The sequence below is a fragment of the Tauraco erythrolophus genome, chromosome 2 (genome assembly GCF_009769465.1).
Source record: "Tauraco erythrolophus isolate bTauEry1 chromosome 2, bTauEry1.pri, whole genome shotgun sequence".
Lineage (NCBI taxonomy): Eukaryota > Metazoa > Chordata > Aves > Musophagiformes > Musophagidae > Tauraco > Tauraco erythrolophus.
Window position 1 is genome coordinate 116,796,395 of NC_141466.1, and position 22,934 is coordinate 116,819,328.

General features: G+C 37.4%; 1 protein-coding gene across 22 annotated transcripts in view; it reads right to left on the reverse strand.

Annotated features, from left to right (window-relative positions):
* NRXN1 (neurexin 1) overlaps positions 1 to 22,934 on the reverse strand; it is a 763,795-nt gene that overhangs the window by 406,979 nt on the left and 333,882 nt on the right. For 15 of the 22 annotated variants that reach the window (XM_086630195.1, XM_086630253.1, XM_086630221.1 and 12 more), the window contains 2 exons: positions 15,669 to 15,872; positions 13,410 to 13,436 (listed from right to left, as the gene is read on the reverse strand). In XM_086630195.1, coding sequence (XP_086486321.1) covers positions 13,410 to 13,436; positions 15,669 to 15,872 — 231 coding nt within the window. The remainder of the gene's footprint in view (positions 1 to 13,409; positions 13,437 to 15,668; positions 15,873 to 22,934) is intronic. The other 7 variants (XM_086630300.1, XM_086630295.1, XM_086630283.1 and 4 more) reach the window with 1 other exon arrangement.

Genomic DNA, 22,934 nt, shown 5'->3' on the forward strand with positions numbered 1-22,934 from the left:
ATTCTAAGTATAGCAGCAACCATAACACAAATTCAATGGATAATTTTCACCTACAGAGCTTAAATGTCGTTAAAACTAGAATTCCTTAGATGGTAATGAGCATACTATCTATGCTTGTTATTTTTCATTTCTGATCCAGTTTCCACAAGTCAAGCGTAAACAGTTCATGGCATATGAGTGAAAGATGGAATTGTCAACTTACCTATTTGATCTTTCTTTTCCAGATAGATTTTACCACTAGCAAAAAAAGACTTAAAGCGCAGAGACGGAGAGGAACTTTTAACTAATGAAATGTTATTTTTACAAACATGCACTTCACTCCTTAGAGGAAAATCCCACAGAATATAAAATAAATGAGAAATAATACCAAAGAACTAGTATAAGCTACATTAACCACAGCTCCCTCTTTTCTTTAATAGCTTTTTGTCATTCCATGTCTTGGTCTTCATCTTGCTCTTGTTGCTTCAAGACTGCCTAGATAAATAACTGCTGAAGAATTCTTTGCACACTTCCCAAAGGAGACTGCATCTCAGAAAGCCAACTTTATCTTGATGGTTCAATTCGACAGAGTAATATCTCCTTTGAAGTGACTTGTCTGATGGATTGAGGCCTAGAAATCAGCTGGAAGGGAGCATAAGTTAACCTCTTGACATGTCATCCAAAAAAGAAATGTGCTTGGATGGAAATTTTAACAACTACCTGAATATAATTCGTTAAAGTCATTGTCAAGAAGAGATAATAAGGAAGCAGTTATGTGGTTCCAGTAATAAGCTACTGAGTGCTTAAAATGTTATGATAGATGTTTCATGCATTTTAATAGACACAAATGCAAAATGTGCTAGATAGAGAGTAAGTGGTTTTAATATAAGAAACTGCTCATCAGTGACATGTACTGGGTAGAAGTTTTTAACACTATTAGCTTTTCAAAAAAGCACATTGAAAAATGAATTACTGTTCTTATAACATTAATGGAGAATAATATTGTAGCTAAGTGCTTGCTAGACTTCTTCATCAAGATAGAACTTATGAAATGATGAGCTGCTGCGGAGAAGTGAAGCAATGATAAAATAACCTACCTTTTTGAAACAGTCATACAGCTAAATCTAATACATACTTACATAACATTTTCCAGACAAAATAAAGAAGGGGCCATCAAAATGCCATAGATGGCTCAGAAATCATGTTCTGTGAGCTGGTATTTATGTAAATAGGCAGAGAACTTTACTTCTGCATTAGAGCGCTACATATGGAAAGACAAAGGCTCTACACCTGTGTTCTATTCACTACTGTCTATAATCAGATCCCACTGATCTTAATGCTTAAGGAGTAAGATAATGGCTTACCAGGGATTTATTCTAGACTTCCAGCAGTAAAAATGTATAAATGTATCAAAATAATTCTAATTTAAGCAAAATTTCAGTTTGGTACTCCTTTTTTTTTTTCTCTTTTTTTTTGTTTCGTTCTTTGATTGAAGAAAAGGTAGTCAAACTTTCCCTAAGCAGCTTGGTTCTCCTAATAACACCAAACTGAGAAATGGATCTGATCTGACGCTCACTGAAGTTGGATGCACTTTTTTTATAATGTGGAAGTGCTCTATTCATAAAATCTATTAATATGAGAGGGACAGACAGAAACTTGGCAATTCACCTCAATATATGTTAGACTTATTACAATGCTCACTGGCTGCATTAGTGAGAACCAGACATCCCATTCAAATTTCACTCTCTCCAATTCTATATTTCCCCTCTCCCTTATCTCTTACCCGTGTATATCCATTTTAGTAAAAAACCTCCAAACACTCATTGTATTAATTCTTTACAAGTATATATTAGGACAGAATGATGGCTGTGAGCATGTGATGTGTTGATCAGAAAAGCAATACCTATCTGCAAAGAGGTGGCAATTTGTTTGGTTTTCCTTGAAAAGTTCTGGAGGTAATCACAACAGCATTGATTCAGTAAGGCATCGTATTCAGAAAAAGTCCTACGCATGTTCTTAACACACTTAAATGCTTTCTGAAGTAAACTTAATGATTTTAGTATCTTTTTAGGCAGATTTATTTGGAAAAAAACCCTAAGTTTCTATTACCTGAAAAAAAAACCCTTCAAAGCCTAATTCTGTATCAGAAAGACCACAGTGTTTCTCAATAGAATTTTCATTTATAAGCATTTCTAAATGTTTTTCACAAAAGTATTAACAAATGAGCATCACAACAGCATTATTTCTTAGAAACAGAGAGTCCTAAGAAACAAATGAGGAATAGTGTGAAAAGCGTATAAAGGTCTTCATACATGAAGTCTGATAGTATTTCCAATCTGAGTATAAATTTAGAAGCATTATCAACTGAGCACTGCTGAGTTACTGTTATTTTTTGTTAATACTGAACACTAACAATGATTTTCTTTTTAAAGAGCTATAGATCAAAATTTCTTGCCAGAAAACTCTTGGTACTAAGTCAAAAAAAATTATTCACAACTCTTATGTATATTAAATAGCTAAATTACTTAATGGTTTATCCTAATTTGACTGGTTTTGTTAGTTAAATAAGAAAGAATTTTTTTGAGAATTAGTAAAATATTGGCTTGTGTCATCTGCTGCCATCTGTGTGGTAATACCCTAATTTTCATATAATCTGATGACAAAGTTTAGAATGACTGTATACAACCCAGCTGATGATAGATTTATGTATTATTTTCATTAGCAATTTCCTGTTTGCTCTGAATACAGGGTATAAACTAGTGATAAATTGATTAGGAAAAGAAGCTACAAAATAAGAGGGGAAATGATGCATAAGACAAAAGCTGCTATACTGAATACTACAGCTGAGTTCTGTATTGCCTTGTGAATGCTTTTGATGATGACCGGCAATTGAGTTTTAGAGAAGAAGGGAATAATATTAAGGGATTTCTCCCTATTTGCTGCCAGCTTCTAGTAGCTAGTAGGTTACAGACTTTCTGAGCTAAGGCTGCATCTAGATCATCAACTTTAACATCAACGACAAACTTTGTTTCATTAAAAAAAAAAAAAAAAAAAAAAATCTGTTTGGGAACATGAAGGTGGTTTTGCCAGGTGAGACCAGAAGTCCAGCTAGCCCAGCACTGTGCTTTCAATAGCAGCTAAGAAAAAGCAGGGCCACTGTGTAGTAATTACTATTCTAACACAGTCACGGCTTCCAGTGACCAACATTTTAGGGACTACTGGAGCTACAGAAACTGCCTTATCACAAAAAGTCCTTGATGTATTTCAATTTCGTACTACCAATTAATCTCTTGATGCTTCTTATGGCTCTATAATCATATCTTTACAAAAATATATTCATAGAATCATAGAATGATTTGGGTTGGAAGGGACCTCAAAGATCACCTAGTTCCAAACCCCCCATGGGCAGGGACACCTTCCACTACATCAGGTTGCTCAAAGCCTCATCCAATCTGGCCTTGAACACTTCCAGGGATGGGGCAGCCATAACTTCTCTGGGCAACCTGTTCCAGTGCCTCACCACCCTCGGAGTAAAGAATTTCTTCCTTAGATCTAATTGAAATCTACCCTCTGTTAGTCTAAAGCCATCGCCCCATGGCTATCACCACACACCCTTGTAAAAAGTCCCTCTCCAGCTTTCTTGTAGGCTCCCTTTAGGCACTGGAAGGCTGCTACTAGGTCTCTCTGGAGCCTTCTCCAGGATGAATGACCCCAACTCTCTCAGCCTGTCTTAACAGGAGAAGTGCTCCAGCCCTGTTATCCTGTTTGTAGTCATCCTCTGGACTTGCTCCAACAAGGTCCGCATCTTTCCTGTGTGTCTCCTGTGCTGGACGCAGTACTCCACGTGGGATCTCACAAAAGCAGAATAGAGGAGCAGGTTGAACTTCTCATTAATAAACACACCCAAGTCCTTCACCTCCAGGCTCCTCTCAATCCATTCTCCACCCAGCCTTTATTTGTGCTTGGAATTGCCCCGACCTGTGTGCAGGACCTTGCACTTGGCCTTGTTGAACTTCATGAGGTTCACACAGGCTCATTCGCTCAGGTGACTTTTTTTTTTATCCCCAGCTTGCCTAGCTCCTCCATGTAGGAAAGCCAATCCATACTTGGAATCCTTGCTGTTGCAGTGCACTGTATTTTTCCTAATCATCATGAGGAACAGGAACTAAAAACACATGCAGCATTCAAGATGTAGATAAACAATGACAGCACAATAGCATAATGCTGTTTTCTGTTCTGGTCTTACTTCCTTTTCCCATAGCTACTAACATCCTTTGGGATTTCTGGTCACTTCTGAGCACTGAACTGTTTTACAAGAGCTATTTACGATGACTGCACAATTTCTTCAGCTCAGCGCTAACAGATTCCTTTACTGTACTTGCATAATTAAGGTACTTATTCTAGTATGAATTACTTTTTACATATTGATACTTGCTTTACACCTACCATTTTACTATCCAGTTGTTCAGCACTTTGACACCCTTCACAAAACCCTCACATGCAGCATTTAATTTGATTTTCCTAAAGAAACTCATTACATCTGCAAATACTATCATCTCAGTGTTCCTCCTCTTCTCTCAATCATTTATGAATATGTCAGGAGAGATTCCTGTGGGACCAGCTGGTAGCAGAGCTTTACTGTGAAGTGACTGCCATTGCAGCCCAGTTCACTAATATGAATGACATCATATTAGCTTTTATATATTGTTCTCCAGAAGAAAATAGCATTCAATTGCTTTGCTACCACTGATTAGAACATCACTCCTCAATATCCCCACAGGATTAGACTGCAACATCCACTTTCTGTCATAAAAAAAAAATAAAAGTGAGGATAATTTAAATCACCAGTCCTGAAATGTGATTAAGTCATCTTGCTTCTCAAAAGTTAAAAGAGAAAAACATAAAAGTAAAATAAGAGACATTTAGGACCTGCTATATGTGAAAAACTTACTTTCTACTGCTTCTTCCCATTAAAACAGTAGAAAGGCCTAGTCTACTTGTTCTGAAAAGTCCTTTTATGAAAGATTTGACAGGACAAGCATGAGCTAGACACACACAACTCCCTTGCATATAAATCAGGATTTATTCATTCAAGATAATCTATTCTTATAGATCTGGCACATCCTGGAGGCTGCTTTGTCCCTATTGGTAAAATGAGAGGTTACATGCTTGCAGCAATCTTTGCTTTCTTATCCTCTGAGAGCACTCTTGTCATACTTGGTATTTTGGAGGATCTCTTGCTCCCCATTCCCCTTTAAAAGTTCAGGCTGAAGGTTCAGAGGGAAAAACTTCAGTCAACTCCAGACCATGCGCTTGGGCTCTGCTGGTAATACCTTTGCAGCATACCAATGCTCAGAGCCAGCTGATATGTAACCACATCACAGCCCTAACTTATATAACCCCACATATACACTAAATTGAAAACTATACCTGGCCTTGTAAAATTGAACTATACACTGAAATATCACAACTAGGAAGGTCTACTACTTGTCAGCAATCTTAAAGAAGTTTCTGAAAACATTTATATGGTAGTGCTAAAAAAGCAAGTCTTTATCTGAATGTATACCTAGTGATTTTTTTCGCCACTATTTGGGGCAACTATCTCTATTGTATGAAGTGTTCAAGGCCAGGTTGGATGAGGCTTTGGGCAACCTGGTGTAGTGGAAGGTTTCCCTGCCCATGCTAGCGGGGTTGGAACTAGATGATCTTTGAGGTCCCTTCCAACTCTAACCATTCTACGATTCTATAATTTTCAAATTCACTTAAATAACCATAAGTTTAAGCTTTTACTGTTGCCTTTTTACTGTAATTGGCTATTGCAGAGAACACCACTGTGCCTTGAGAAAGCCACAGCTATACTACTATTACATATTTGATTACTGAGGCCCCCGTTCAATCAGTTATATCTTTAAAGTACCACAAGTAGAACATGGGACTTAAAAAGATAAAAATAAGTTGTATGAAAAGAGTGAAAAGAAAGGAAAGGAGCATACACACAAAAAAGAAAAACATCTGTTTTCTAATAAGACAACTTGAAATGATATTTTATTGACAGTCTGCCAGAAGACTAATGGCAATTTTCCCCTCTGCTAGCTAAGAAAAAGCGAACACAGATGAGGTTTTATAAGCAGCAAGTAGAATGCAGGCACAGAAATAAAGTTTACTGCTGTCCTTCATGTAGGCTGGAAGCAGTGATAGAGCGAATCCTTCAATGACCAGCAGCCGACCTTGAAAGCTTTGTCAGTAGGGAGAAAGTAAATATGATAGACCCTTAAATGGTCAGCCAGCAAATCTAAAGCACTTATTTTCACTTTAAGGAAGGTTTGAGCTGTTTGACATGTTAATAGGATAATTCTTTCCCATGCCCCATCTAAGCAGGTTTAGGATTGAGCTAGTGGGGAATTTACAGGTGCCTCACCATTGACATGGGCAAATTACACATGTGCAAGACTCTTCTCAAGATTCTTTATAATTTGCCAGTTGATTCAAATTTTCCTATGTCTGTTATTAGTTCAATTTTCTAATTTTTTTTTCTCTTAACAAGTATAACTGGATAAGGAAGAGATAAAAATTGTTGCCTTTTAGACAGCTGCTTTCCCTTCAAGATTTCTCTGTTTACCAAAGCATACATTTCAGCTGAGAAATAAGTATATCATGAGAATGATTTTTTTTTAAATCACCCGCTAAGGGAGAGATCTCACACTAAAAAGTCCAATATACCTTCACTGTTACCTTCTCAGAATCCTCTCTCAAGCCAAACTATGTCCATATGAAATTTCACAAAAAGCTACAACCCAACCAGATTGCAAACCTTTGCTACCTTATGTGAATGGTCAAAAAGTGCAGCAACCCCTCAGCTGGCATTTCCTAATATGTATTCTCCTCTTCATACTCTATGGCTTTTCCTCAAGCTTGGAACTCCCTAAAACTGGGCCTCAGATATTTCCTAAGTTCAACTTACAGCTTGTTTTATGTGCCAAATTCAGGACAAAAGGAAGATAGTTGTGATGTATATAACTGAAGATGCAGATGCTTACCCAGAAACCCTTCCAATATTTCCCTTCAGATGTCTGAAATATCTTTTCCTTAACTGATACAGATTAAGCATTCCACATCTCAAGAAGTGATCTTTCTGTCAATAATATGTTTTGGGTTTTTGTTTGTTTTTTTTTTTTTTTTTTTCCAGGATACTCTCACTTAGATGTAGGCCATATGAATTCACTTTGGGACAGCGTTAAGCCTTCATTGCTGAAAAAAACAATCTACTATCTCTACTATAGTTTGGTTTTCTACTGTCTCCCCCTCTCCTGTTTTGTTCTACAGCAGGTGTCTATGTGTGTCGTGATAAAACTGCTCAGAAAACTTCAGCAAGTTAAAATTAAAAATTTTGTTAATGGGTCTCTTCTTCAGTCAAATTCACCACATGGACGCTTAAACATTTGTTCTGGCACCAAAGCAACAGGCCATGCAAGAGCAGGACCAGCAGACAGGAAGAGGGTTAGAAGAACACATTTTTAAAGTAAATGAAAAACTTTTTAAGAGACAGACGAAATTCTGCAGCACAAACCCCATAGAATGGTATTTGAAAAATTATCAGCAATGGCCCTGCTGGTTCCCTTTGCATTCTCAGCTAAGTCATTCCTACCATTCCAGGAGGAGAGATGACATTCTTAAAAATATTTTTGAGTGTTAATGTCTATTAGCATCTGGGAAATGACTACTGCATATTTATGATCTTTCATAAAAAATGCCAAGTTGCAAACATCGCCCTAGGTGCTCCCAAAGAACAGAAGCAGGTTACAAGCGAGGGGAAACAGCTACTACTTTTCTCCAGAGCAGGTGGGCTAGTAGACTACAGGAGTAAGCCAATGAATATGATGGCTTTACATGGCATAACCTATGCAGCATCACTTCTGTTCACCCTATATATAACAGAGAATGAGGAATCAGAAGGATCTCTCCTAACTGGCTTCTGTGGCTGTTCCTTAACTACTTTAGTCCTCTTGATTATGTTTACACAGTCTATTTTGCTTGCAAACTTGATTTTATTTTTTTTTTTCCTAGCCTAGCTGTTTTCAAATTTCCTTCAGTGCCTGAAACAAGACACAGGATGATACTAATGCATCTTCAGGACTAAATAATAAGGACTCCAGTGAGAGGCTCTAAGTAAAGAAGCAGTTTTCCTTTTTTGTATGTCTTTCAACCTATTTCCTTTGATTAGATTCCAATAACGGTTCTATTAGCAACTAGCAAATTGTAATCAGAACTTAGTTGAAAAGGGCCACATAAGTTTTCAGTTTTGTTGCACAGCAGCAGACCTCGTTTTTCAGGAAAGCATGTGTAAAGGCGTCTTTAAAGTGATATTGCTGAACGAGAAGAAATCTAATGACCCCACGTTCTAAATCTGCAAAGAGATTTAAAATAATTATTTCTAATTATTTCAAACTCTACACCCCAAACAGAGGGGAGTCCCTGACTGAAATTCCAGTGAAAGTACCCTGCTGATTTGCTATATGCCCTCTATGGTAAAGCTCTTTTGCATATTTTTAGCAAGCTGAATGAGAACAAGACCAAAGCCACCTCACACAATTCATAAGCACTGTGTAAGAATATTGACCAAATACAAAATCTTACATTTTGGGGAGCTACAATATTGCATCATTTTAATGATTTTCTACTGCCAACAACAATGAAAAAAATGAGCAAATAATATATTCTCTTCATTCTTTTCACCAGGAAGTGAGAAGTTAATACATGGAAATGTATTAGTGATTTACCCATCACAGTAGATTTTGCAATATCCATAAGAGCACAGCTGAAGACGCTGGACTTTGCAACAAAATGCATTTTTACAAGCAGGAGCTTTCAAAAGGATATATTGTCTTCATTAAAGCTTTCCTGCTGCTTAAAATCTATGTGCAAACAGTAAATATATTGTAATTGAACACCATTGTTGCTTCTTCAATATATACAATTCTCCTGTTATTTACCAATAATCTGACATATCTCCTTGTTATGCTCTGAATTTGTAGGATACCTTGACAAGAAAAAAATGCTTCAGCAACAGATGTTACATATTCCAAACAGAATAATTTAATTCAATCATCTGTAATGTGCGTATCTGCAGAAAAGCAAAGTTTTAAAAGGATAGATAGAGAAAATAAGGAAAAGAGATTAAGGATAATAGGGAAAAATAGAGAAATGAAATAGAGTGTGAAAATGAAAGGAGAGAAAAAAATAGAGAATATAAAGAATGGATGAAGAACTAGGTAGACAGAGAAGGAAGGGAAGCGTGCAAATACAAGTGAAGGAGCGCTTCAATGGAAGGACAAACAGAAAAGCCTTAAATCCCAGAAAATCGTTCCTAATTTGGAAAGGTGGACACTCAGCTAGCAAAGCCAGTTGATACATTCCCGGGGGAAGAGTATACACGTATACCGCCACAGTACTCTCTGCTTCCTAACATTCTGCGATCTTTATTCATTCCTATGACAGTCCTACATTGGAGTATAACTGAATTCAGAGGGATTACTCTATAAATTATTGCCTACAGAAGCAAAAACATGTACTAGGGAACTGACCTGAATCACTCCCGCACCATGTGTCACTAGTTGAGCAATCTTTCACAGCAGCATTCAAAAAAATTATTAGCCTGTATCTTTTCATATTGAACAAATGTATCAGATTCAGAAATAAGAGCCAGCTATTTATCAGTTAACAGGTATTACTATTTCTATAATGTATCAATTAATAAAAATCCTATAGTTCTATTCTGCTGACTTATATGAAGATCAGACTATTTTCAGCAATGATAGCAATGCAAAAAAAAACCCTAAAAGATGAAATAACATGCAGGACTGCACATGCTTGTGAAAAAAGTAGATTTTATGGGATGAAGTTCTGTCTCTAAGAAATATTAAGGAAAAATCCCATTCAATTCAACGGATTCACTGATGTTTATAATTTATGCTTTACATTCTGCAATTAAAAGGTAACAGCTACTTCCCTCTCTGAAAGGGGAAAAAGAGAGTATTTTTTTATTTTATTTTTTTAGCATTTCTCCTTAGGTTATTTTTAAGGATTAGCTCATCAATTTTGTACATAAGGCACAAGCAATCAACTTACAATTCTTTTTACAGAACTAGTGCCAAGAAATGCTGCACGTTTGTATTATTTGAACCAACATTGTTCACTTCAGTCTTATTTTTAATTGAATTCCTTAGTCTAGGAAAACTAATACTGAAACCATAGTAGCCATTTCTGTTCATAATGCAGGTTTTATCCTTTCTCCTGATGTCAGCTTCAGCATTGACCTAAACATACCTGCAGTTTAAAAGGACAATTTATGTTGCCGCCTGACAGACAATTTTGTTTTGTAAACTTGCAGGTCTGAAGAACACAGTGAAGTGATTTAAGGACCTACAAACTCAACATTTCAGCAGTGGTATTTTCTGATTGACAGGAGACACAACTTCTAGTGGTGTAAGGTTTTATAAAAATACCAATCTTCTAATCTAGCACAAAATAAAAATTGTTTGACTTTAGTACGCTGCTCAGTTCCATAAAAATGGCATGAAGCGAACAGTCTCCATAATATCCTTGAGACACAAGCTCAGTAGCTACCTGACATCTGATTAATATTTTGAAATTTTGAAAAAGTCTGTATTCCAAACAAAGAAGACCACAAAATGCCACCTCTTCTGCAACACAGGACATTAGCTAAAGGTGAAGGCATGACAAAGTGTAAACAAATCACTACCAAAATCTCAGCTCTAACCAGCCAACAGTTGGCCATTTGATCTGCAGTGAGCAGAAGACAGGTTTCAGGCTGCACTCAAGGGAAAACGGGAAGAGGAGGTACAATATTTCATTCACTAGGTTTGGAATTCTCTGTAGGAAATAAGGTGCTTACAGTAATATTTTCCTTTTCTTCTCTCAAGCAAAACACCAATTTGAGTTTATTTTTTCACATTTTCTTTAAAGCTGTCTCACCAAATTCAAACCAGATGATAGCTTCATCCTGACCTTAACTCTCTTACTAGTCTAGCTATAATACATAGTATTTCAGTCCCAACAATGAAATTATGTTTAAGATGACTAATTTCTAAGCAACAGAAATAGGAAAAAATCTCAAACATGAAAACCAGATTTACTTCTATCAATGCAAAATCAGGATTCCTACACATCCAGCTCTAAGTATACCCAAACAGATAAGCACTGAACTATGACAGTGTTTAGCAAATTAAGACTCAAGTTCTAGATGCTGTTGCTTTGAAACGAGTTGTGTATGTTCCACTAAAACCCATTATACTGTCTAATAAGCAAGCATCTTCTAAGGACTGCTTAAAGCAGTAATTCTTCATAATTTTAAAATTGAAACACAGAAATGGCTCATAAAACGTTTTCTGGTTGTTGAAAAACTATAGTGAGTGACGATAAGAAATCATTGTAGTACTTACCGTACCAAAAGCCCACAAAAATCTGTTCAGTACACAAGCACCAAAGGGAGATGGAACTAATAATGAAAATTCATTTCTAATAAATAACAAAAAGGCTATAAACAAATTGTAAAGAAAAATAACTTATGAGTATTTAATAACAAGAATATTTTGTACAGAAGTTATGCTGCTTCTGTATGAGACTAAGAATTCATAACTGCTAACTCAACTCAATAGATATATTTCTCCTGTTTACAATCCTCTAATTGAAGGCTTATTATTTACCCTGGATTTGCAGGTTCTCTTTGATCCAAAACCTGTTTAAAAATGGAACGTCGAAAGAATTTTAATTTATTTTTATGACACTTCATTTTGCCCAAAAGAGATTAAAAAAACAAAACATCTATTGTATTGTGGCTTTACTGTTGATTTTTTTTTCCTATGTTAGTAATTCCTTTTCAGAAGGATTTCTAATTTTATTAAGGAAGTTAAGAAAAAAGCAATATTACTTTTCCTAAGGAAAAAGGAATTTACCAGCAGCAGGCAAATTCATTACATTTCTGCGCAAAAATCTGCTTGTCTTTTACTTGGAAATCTTTTTCTAATTGGAACTTCATCATGCTCAAAAAATATAGTGTCCTGTGACAGACCAACAAAACATTTCTAAGATTTTTCATGATCTTATACATTTTGGCAACAGACAATGGACATTTTTGGCAAACGGAAACATTTTTTTTTATAACCAAACATGTTTTTGGTTGTTTTTTTTTTTTTTAAAGGAGGACACTATCTTTATGCCTTTGTACTTGCCAGCACTTCCCTCACTGTATAGACAAGTCTGTCTAGATTTAAGTATGGTTTGGATTAAAAACTTACCCCAAGATAACTTAGCTTTTTAATACAAATGCTGTATTTTTGTCTTTTGAAGTTATTCGTTACAAAATCTATCAGAAGATGACACATTATAAATATCTGTTTTTCCCTATTTTTCTCTGTGGACTATAAAACTATTACGGGGTGTTATGTTAATGCCTTTTACGAAACTATTAACACAACTACAAATCCTGCCTACACAGTTTATTGTTTAGCTTTATTTCTATGTGCATAAATCCGGTCCTCTGACCTGCAAAACCTGCTAGGAAGGGAAAGAAAAAACAACTCAAAACTCACATCTACCATACTTACTATCAATAATTTTGTTGACACCATTCAGGAATTCCATAGACTCAAAATAAAATCACAGTCCTTTTTCTCCTTTCAGAATATAGCCTCTTAATCCAAATTATATCAGAGAAGTTAAAATTTAGTCCATTCATCTGGCAAATGTTTCCCTCTGTTTCATAAACATGCATATCACAAAGAAAAATTGTTCAATTTAAGGTTTCTTACATGATTAGAGTGTAAAAAATCATCATAGAAATATAGTTATTCTCAGACTTAATAATGTCCTTATTGTAATGTATTACATTTCCATAAAGCAAAGATTTAGCAAAACCAATCGTGTTATAAGCAGCCAGTAAATACAGTTAATTGTCAAGGAGGATTATAAAATAGAAATTCTTGTACTGTGGACAATTATGTTCCAACAGCCTCACCAAAGGTTGGAGATAAAACGTCAAGAAAACCAGAAGGAGGACACAGGGGAAAATATGTGACAGTTTATCATAAATGCTGGTTCAAAAATTCTATGGCTACTGTCAATAAAACAGTTTGTCTAGAATAACACAGTACTACAGGTACCATTTCCTCTATGTGTGTTTACAACCTGTAGAATACCTCCCTTTTTAATGCTCTAGTTAAAAGTTATATCCAATGGGAAGGACAAAAAATACACACTAGAATATATGATGACTTTTTACACAACGATAATCAATCATCACATTTCATTAACAAATTATCAAGCGCTTGCAAGCTGTCCACAATCTTTTTCATCTAGTTTGCATATTTTATAATGGTGGAATAACATTTTAAAAAGTTTGAATAGGCACTTACTGGAATTACAGTTAATCCTGATACAGTCTAGATGGGGAAGAATAGATGAAAAATGAAAATTTATCCTTCAAGGTAATAGCTGCAGACATCCAATAAAATCACAGTCCACCCTTCCGGGGACAGACACATGCAAATATGGCCACTCCATATCATCAGTCTTTACATACTGTTATAACCCAGATATACTGCGATAAGTCTTTATAAATAGAAACGACAAATAGGGTAAAAATGGCCAATTTCAAACAAAGCTACATGGTGACAAATCTAAGTGAAAAATCAGGATTAAACGTCAAAGATGCTTAACTGAGGCAGGCTGCAGCTTTCTCCCCATCTGTGAAAGAACAGGTAATTTCTCTCAATGCAATTAGAAAGTGCTCCGTCACAATGGGTCATAGAGCAAGCCAGGCCACAATCAGACACCTTGGACAACTTATGTATAGTATACCTCAAAGGCTGATCTTCAAAAACTAAGTAGTAAAATACAAAGCTCATTCCTCAGGCCTATAAACAGGGTTTTGTGAGTTTCTATGTTCTTGATGTATAGACTTGAGAAAAGAACGGTGACTACCTTTAAAGCTACATTAATATAGAGAAAATAATCAGATATTATAAACAAAATATTTAGACTATCTTGCCTATTTTCAGATGATTTCCTTGTCTGACTTAAAAGGGGGGGGGTGGGGGGGAAGGGAAAAAAGGAGGGGTGTTGGAGGAAGAAACAACACTGCTAGGGCATGGATGTATTTGCTTTTTTGAACTATAGAAGTAGGCAGAAACTGACAAGAGAGTGGTGTTTTGCATGTAAAGAGAATAACCTGATCTACAGTAAGATCTTCTGCTGGGCTACCTGCATTTCTTACTGAAAAAAATAATAATAATAATAATAAAAAATCTACCCCACGCTACTAGGTTTGTATAGCTACTCCTGGTTTATACCTTTGAGGAACATATATACCATCGAACCTAGATTATGTTTCCATATAGCTGAGTTTGTCATGTGTCGTCAACCGCATCAGAAAAGTGGTTGCAAACAGCCAAGGAGCAGCAGCCGCACATCCCCTTTCACAGAAAGCGCGGCCGCGGCAGGGAGCTCCGCGCCGGCGCTGGGCGCCGGGGGCGGCCCGCGGGCTGCAGGAGCCCCGGCTGAGCGCTAGAGGGGACTGTAGGAGAGGAGGAAACAGGGAAAACCTTCCCTTCTCCTTCGCCCTTCCCAAGTCTAAACACCGGGACGGTATTTCAGTCAGCAACGCTTTTATGAAGTGGAGGGATTATTTTCTCACCACCACCACCCGCCCCCCCTCCATGGTTCTGGAAATCATTTAAGGTGCGATTAAAACAATAACATACTTGGTTGCCTTTATAAACAGCATTCCACGGAAAGGGCACCACTGCGCTGAATGTGCGTTTTCCTGAGTGTACTTCTATTCTCTCTCAGCTCCTGACTTTGATTTATAAGCACGGCGGAAGTGCTTTGATTTATTTACTTTTTTTTTTTAAACTACTGAAAACCATAACCTACTATTTTGTCCATGATATTTCAAAAGAGGAAAACAATTTTTATATACTTTTTTTTTTTTTTTCTGTAAAAGGGCTTGTGCCTCCTGTGTTCACACGGCTGTTTGCTGAGGGCCGCAGTCTTTGGGCATTGAAGGGTTGTGTTATCGTTCGATACTACAAAAATACCACTACAGAATTGTTTAAAAAAGAGGAAATGGATTTACTACAGATTTGACACCTAAAAAAAGGAGATCAAGAAATCCATCAGTGGAAATACCTAATTGCAACATTTTCAGTGTTAAAACTAGAAATTCTTTGATACCTTTGCATCTTGTACATTAACTGGCAGAGGTAAAACTGAACTGACCTACATACACATTGTTTCTGCTCACACATTTAAATAGTGGAATTGCTACTGTGAAGAAGTTGTGGATGGAGACCAATCTTCCAGAAGAATAATTAATTTAGCTCAAAAATACCACTGATGAACTAGTCTTCTTTTTTTAGAATACACAATAGTACAAAAATATTGTGATGGATTATGTTAAGACTATATAAAGAACACAAAAATGCAAAAGAAAAACAAAAAGTATAATAATGGGCATGTATTCGTGTATGTACATACGCAAATGTTGCATTGACATGTGTTTATATAACATTTCAGTTTACTTTTAATGCTAAAACAGGCTGTTTCATAAATGTTTGCAAGCAAAAAGAAAAATGTAAGGAAAATGTTAATTTCTTGGAGGAAGAGTTTGTTACCTAGGTTGACCGTTAGTTTAACTCGTCCTGCATCCAGCTCTAAACGAAGGGTATCAGCAGATTCCCTAGAAGTAGTTGCCATTAAAATGCCATAAGCTCTCTGAGACCTGAACCGCAACGAAACATCTTCAGCCTCTGTATGCATCACAACAGGGAGCTGTATTTTCATAAACATACTTCCATCATAGCTTAAAATTGTTGCCTCTGAAAAGGTAAAGGAGAAAATCAGTTATTAAAGAATTACATTGTATTTACTGAAACTGCACAAAGAGAAGATGGTAAATGTATATTCCCTCAATATGAGACAGAAAAATCACATATTACATATCACAATTTTTGCTGGGAAACATCAGCAAAGCTGGGTTTTGATTTTTTTGTTAGGGGTTGGTTTTTTTGGGGGGGTTTGGTTTGGTTTTTTAAGTGGCATATTTTCCTGCTTTTTAAAGAAACTAATTTGCTTTTTTAATGAACCAGCCATTCACATATGCAGCTTCAAGCAGATGGGTAAAAATCACACATGAAAAAATGCTTGCAAGACTAGGCCTGTACTACTTAATATAGGTCAAAGTCAGTAAAAGCTATTCAGGTAAACCTTACAGCCTATTAAAAGGTCATGTCTATCGCACACCTCGATAACTACCGTAGGATACTTCAGGTATAAACCTATCAGGATTTCCACCACCACAGCTAGAATTTTCATCCAGTTAGCAAAAAACCTGCCTGAAACAGGTAAATATCCCTGGCATGGTTTGGACAGAGGGCAGATTGCTTCGTGAACACAATGGCAGTGGTACGATAGAATCAAAGACGCATGCGTGAACATTACGACAGCCTCAACAAGAGGATTGAGACTGGACTTGGCATATTGAGGGTAAGTTCTTAAAACCCCTGAGACAAGTAAATAACTGTCACTTTCAGGCATTACAGGAAACCCTCCCAGCAAGCCACTCTGTCACAGAGCGGTCACAGCCTGTAAGACCCCAGAGCAACCAGCCACAAGTCTTCTTTTCCTAGCCCCCAGGCTAGTAATGAGAAAGGTAGCAGAAAAACTGCATTTCTGCTTACAGGAAGGCACAGCAGTTCCTCAAAAGCAAAGGACACATCGGTTTCTGAAACGTATTAGGAAGTCCTTTTTCTTTTGCAGGACAATCAAGTGCTGTGGCCAGTTAAGCACCATAGCCTTTGGAGAGGGCCCTTAGGGTCATGGATGGTGGCAGGTTATGATGGAAAAAGCAGCGAACGAGCAAAATCCTTTACCTGGAGCCAATAGTGAGTGGGCAGTTATGTTCCACTAACTCTATGAGCATATTGGAGACAAAAATAGTAGATGGTATGTTTATTAATAATTCCAAACTTCCCTAACACAAATTTGAAGAAAACAGTTTGATGTTGGAAAAACAAGTTTACTAATACTGGCATCAAAGTCATTAGATGTAACAGGTTAGAAGAATACATTTACAGGTTTGATGATTTCTAACTATGCAGGTAATGCTTTCTGCGTATTCTAAACCTATTTTTTGGGGGGGAAACAGAATAAATAATTAACTCTCACAAGCCTGATAAGAGATTTCAAGTCAAAGACTTTTCAGTGGGAGGTGATTTGGTTGATTCCGACAGGAATTTCAATAGGCTCTGCAGTAACATACAAAACTAACTGTATTGCGCAATTAAAAGCCACTAACTACCTGAATGACAAAATATATTATATTATCTGAATGTGTCCTGTTTCATGCACACCTGATTATTTACCTCTCAATAATTCACTAGAGACCTCCTAACTTCTTCCATGTGTCTCCTACATTCTTTAACCCACCCGAAACCTCTCAATCTCAGAAACTTCTGGAGCGCTACATGATGAGGTCTAAATGGGATGCTACAGAATCAGAAAAAGATGCAATCCTGAGGGCACCTCAACTCACTGAAAAAAAAAACAAAATCAGTTACTTGCCCAATAACAGGCCAAATGAGAAACAAACAGAAACAGAAAACAGCAGAGAACCCTATGGGAAGCTTCTCTGTGCTTCAATTTGCCGCAGTATAATGGAGACACTTAATCTACACCCAAGGTGTATTGTGTTCCCACATGCAGTAATATTTTCAAGGACTGATACTACTGATACTATGTTTAATCAGTATTGAAACTAAAATAGCGTTAGAATTTTTTTTTTAAATATCAATATTTAAGACAGTTTGTCAAAACCTTTGCGATTTCATATCTTGTATACTGTTAAAGATAGATAAGCTCTTTAAGATTTCCAGCCTAGACAGTTCATGGAAGAACAAAATGTTCCACTAACTCTATGAACATATTGGAGACAAAAATAATAGATGATATGTTCATTAATAATTCCAAGTTTCCCTAACACAAATTTGAAGAAAACAGTTTGATGTTGGAAAAACAGGTTTACTAATACTGGCATCAAAGTCATTAGATGAAACAGGTCAGAAGAATACATTTACAGGTTTGATGATTTCTAACCATGCAGGTATGTTCTGCATATTCTAAACCTAATTTTTTGGGAGAAAACAGAATAAATAATTAACTCTCACTAGCCTGATAAGAGATTTCAAGTCAAAGACTTTTCAGTGGGAGGTGATTTGGTTCTTTGATTATTTGGTTTTTGGGGTTTGGGTTTGTTTTGGGGAGTGAGTCGAGTAGGGGCTTAAAATTCATTCCTACATCTAGCTGTCTAGTCTGTGCATGAAAAGCTCCCAAGATCCTTATCAAAGTAAACACAATTTAGGTAATAAAAGAAGTTTGGCATAGAAGTTTAAGTTACATACTAAAGTAAGAGGAAACAAAAGGTATTTTTATTGCTTATTTAAAAACACACATTAATACTAAAAATATTAATAATTACGTAAAAAAATCAATAAATAAAATATTAAAAAAGATACATTAATACTAGTTTTCATAAATTGAGCAAAATCAGATGTTACAGGATGAACAGCATTCAACAGTGCTGGAAGTCTGCTGCTAACAAATTATCTTACAATAATATAAAAAAAAAGTTGTCAGATTCAGCACTGGTACAGTTTGTCATCTTTCCTATAATTATTTAGTCGTTTAGAAGATTACAGAAAAAGGAGAGAAGAAACTATCTTAATTTAATCAGAGATGACCTGTGAGTATTTAACATCGTGGTGAACAGACCTGATGTGATTAGATACTCAATCCTCCTAAACCATACTGCGCCAGTTGTTTGGAAACAGATGTTCCAAGAACAGACCAAGGAGACTGAACAGAAGATCAATGACTTAAAAGCTCTGGGGCAATGAGAAAACCCCTCATGTCAACTAGCCCCTTTCAGTGTGGGGAGCTCCAAGTCACAGGCTTTCTAAATACAAAATGTCGTGGTTTTTGGACTGAGGGTCGAGACAAGAACCGAGAGGGAGCACCCACCAACCATAGTCCCGGGCAAAACATGACTCAGGCTTTCTTCATAAACCAAAACAATTTATTAACAGTTACTAAACAAAAGACAAAAGGGAACGAAAACCGGTTACTTGAGAGGAGAAAGAGAAAACAAGGCCAGATCTTAAAACAACACCTCCCCACCCCCTATTTTCTTTCCTTCCTGGCTCTACCTCCCCTCCGGCGGCATAGGGGGACAGGGAATGGGGAGTGCAGGTCAGTTCATCCATGCTGTTAACTGCCGCGCCTTTCTTAAAGGAGGAGGAGTCTTTACACCATTTTTCCCTTGCTTCGGTGGATCCCCTACTCACGAAGAAAAAGTCCCCAAACTTTTCCAGTATGAGTCCTGCCCGCAGGATTGCAATCCTTCCCCATGGATCGCACCAGTTTGGGCTTTACCAGTCTCGGCCTCTTAGGGAGCTGCTGCCACTCGTGTCGGCCGTCCCACGGATTCCAGATGCCTCCACGACCTTGTCGTGCTTTCCATGCCCCATTGTTAACAGTACCTGGTCGCGCACCCCCTGCTCCACGACCTCTCCCGGGCTCAGGCATCTCCTTTCCGACGTGGGTTTCTCCACGGGCCACGAGTGGGTTTCTGCTCCGCCGAGTACACCCTGGCTGCAGGGGAGTCGCCTGCCATCTTCACACCGATTGCAAGGGAAACCTCAGCTCCAGTACACCTCCTCCTGCTCCATCTTGGCTGACCCGGTCGTTGTGGTTGTTTTCTCTTAGATATTAATCCTCTCTGGGGGAGCTCGGCCCGGCAGGCACCCCGGGAGCGGGGCGCTTACCGAGTCCCCCATGCGGCTCCCCTGGCGCCATCTTGAGCACCTGGCGCCGGCCCGGGCCCAAGTGGCCGCTCGGCCGGGAGCCGGGAGCGAGGGCAGCGCCCTCCTGCTCTCTCCTCGCTCCTGAGCAAAAAAGCCCCTTCCCGCCCCTTTGTCTCAACTTAAATAGGGCAATTCGCAGAGGCGCCAATTTGGCTCAACCCCCCGAGGGGGGATGGGACTCAGATCTGGTGGCACAGGGAGCAAATCCCCTCTCCTGCCACCAGAACACCCCCCCACACATCAAACTATCACACAAAAGGATCACAGAAAAAAAACAAAACAAAACAAAACACAACACACCCACAAAACTGGCAGGAAGCAGGGATGATTTGATCAAAGGAGATTTAGCACTGCCCTGAGAGCCATATCTGAAGATCAGAGACACTACCTATTCCTAAAAGAAAAAATACAACTACGTTCAGTTTACTCACTTGAACTAAGTCTGCTGGTACAAGTGTTGTTAGGAAAAACTTTTGTCATTAAACCATTTCTAAACAATTGCTACATTAAGAAGGTTGAATGATACTTCATCAATATTGTGCTCATCTCTGAGGATGGCAAGCTGGGTTCTGTCATGTGAATCATCTATCCAACTCAGCATCTCTTCCACTTGACTCAGCATTGATTTCAGCTCCACAAATTTCCATGTTTTGTAGATCTTGGTTGGACTGAAGGCATCTAGTAGCACATACACGAGACCTTGTACAGCACAAGGAGTTCTGTCTTCCCTTGCTGGTGTCTTTCTTGTAATTATTTATGGCAATGCCTTATTACCCTATCATTATGCTTGGTGGCATACATAAACAGAGAACTTTGTTTTTCAAACAGTAAGAAAAAACAGTTTTCAAGATGAAATAAGAAGGGCTTGGGTTTTTTTTACTTTCTTAGGACTAGAGATTGTTTTAGTTGTTTAACAGAATTGTTTCCGTCCTGCAGTACTTCAGTTGTCCAGAATGGATTGTTAATTTGCAAGACCTGATCAGTAAGATCGTGATCTGAGTGAGCAGAGGCAGTGGGGGTTACACCAGTTATGCAAACCTCGAAGGAACATCTTGGCTGAAAGTATGTATTCATTTTTGCCCCTAACTCTTACTTTTTTTTTTCTTTTTTTGCTTTGGACCAACTAATTCCAAAGGGATATCTTTCTTGGAAATCTATTCCACTAACTGTTCTCACATAAGTGTTGGCAGAATGTCTTTTTCTCCTGTTCAGCTTCCTCTTAATTATTAGATTAAATGCTAATAGACCATAAGTTTAGCTCAAAACGTGCTATTCATTAAAAGAATCAGAGTCTCCATGGCAGGGAATAATAATTTTACTACCACTGCAGTGTTAGAAGCATAGCATTGAAAAGAAAAATAGCAGAAAATCCTTATAAAACATTACTGGTGATTTTTTGTGGGAGCAAATAAGTACATGCAGTAGAGTGATCAACAAGAAATAAAGTGTAAGATATAATTCAGAGATTGATAAAAAAATTATTTTATACATTCTTTCTCTGATATTTTTATAAACCTGAAAATTAAAAACACTTGCTGCCTCTGTGCTAAAAAACAACCAACCAATCCACCCAAACGAACAAAAAAACCAAAACAAAACAAAATTACTGAATGGTTAGCTCCCCTCTCCATTTTTTTCTTCAATTTGTTTTTGATTACAATCTCCAGGGCTGGGTACTCTTCCTTCCTATATATATACACACACACACACACTACCTCAATCAGCTCTGTGCTTATCACCAAGGATGCACAGACCAGTACTGATATAAGAGGAGATGCAGGACATTAATTTTCAATTGGTCTGGGATTACCTAAATTGCTGAAGAGAGTGAGGAACCTACACTGCCAGAAACTTTCCTACTCCTGTTTTTACCCTCAGAAACACTCAGCCAGACATTTATGGGGAGAAACAGAGTTTTCCAAATAGATGCTATTCTTCAATCCATAGCTAATTTAAATTAAAGTGAAAGAAGTATGGACTAGGCATTTGAATTTCAGTGTTCTTCCAGATAAGTTTGCAGTTAAGTTCATGCTTTTAACAATATGATGCTTGGTAAGTACAGATGCTTACCGCATGTATTTTTATAAATAAAACAGGATCTTGTTTCCTCTGGACCTCTTGTGGTGCCTGTAAAGTCCTAAAGACAGAATTACTAATTCTTCCTGCTTTTTCAGTTTCGAAGTGTCTGCAATAATATGAGGACTGTGCTGCAGCCCACAGAGCCATTTTTAAAGCATGAAATCAGCCTCTGTGTCTGCTGTCTCTGAAATCACACACAAACTTTGCCTAGAAAGTGACAGACGATACAGTCCAGAGCCATGCCAGCAAGTATGTGAACAGTCTGGATCATCAATTATCAAGTATTCAGGTTTGCTCTCTGAGCCTGTTTTATTTGTCAGTATAAGCAGAGCAACAATATCCTGACCTGAAAACACTCACTGATATATATGATTTTACTCCTATAAATTGTGTGAGTATCCGAGTATATCGATGGCTACTGATTCCAATTCAAACTTTCAGGTTTTGTTCCATTCACAGGCGTACGCCCTGCTAAGCACTGTTTGGGTGTTTCTATGGCAGCTACTTCAGTCCATCTGGGCCCAGCGCTGCAGCCTGGGTGAATCACAAGGAACTTTTCCATCAGTCTGATGGAAACAATTCTTGATATGCAGTTAGTTACTAGATAATACGTGAATAGAAGGTGAAATGATTCCTCCCAATTGCTACACTGGTATTATTTCAGGACTGAGGTCTTAAGCCACACTGTAAAGATGCTAGAATTTAAACACATCAGGACCAATTAGTTAATCTAAGTCACAGATTGAATTAATACGATATTTTGAACGCATGATTCTTCATACCATCTATCATCATATCACTTGTATATTTCTTTTTTTTTAAATTTTAAAGCATCCAGAGATAATGCAAAGAATGAAAGCTGTATTTCTTTATTTAACATATATATACAGGTGTGTAGGCAGGTACTATGTGGACATCTACACACACTCTAATTTAAATATA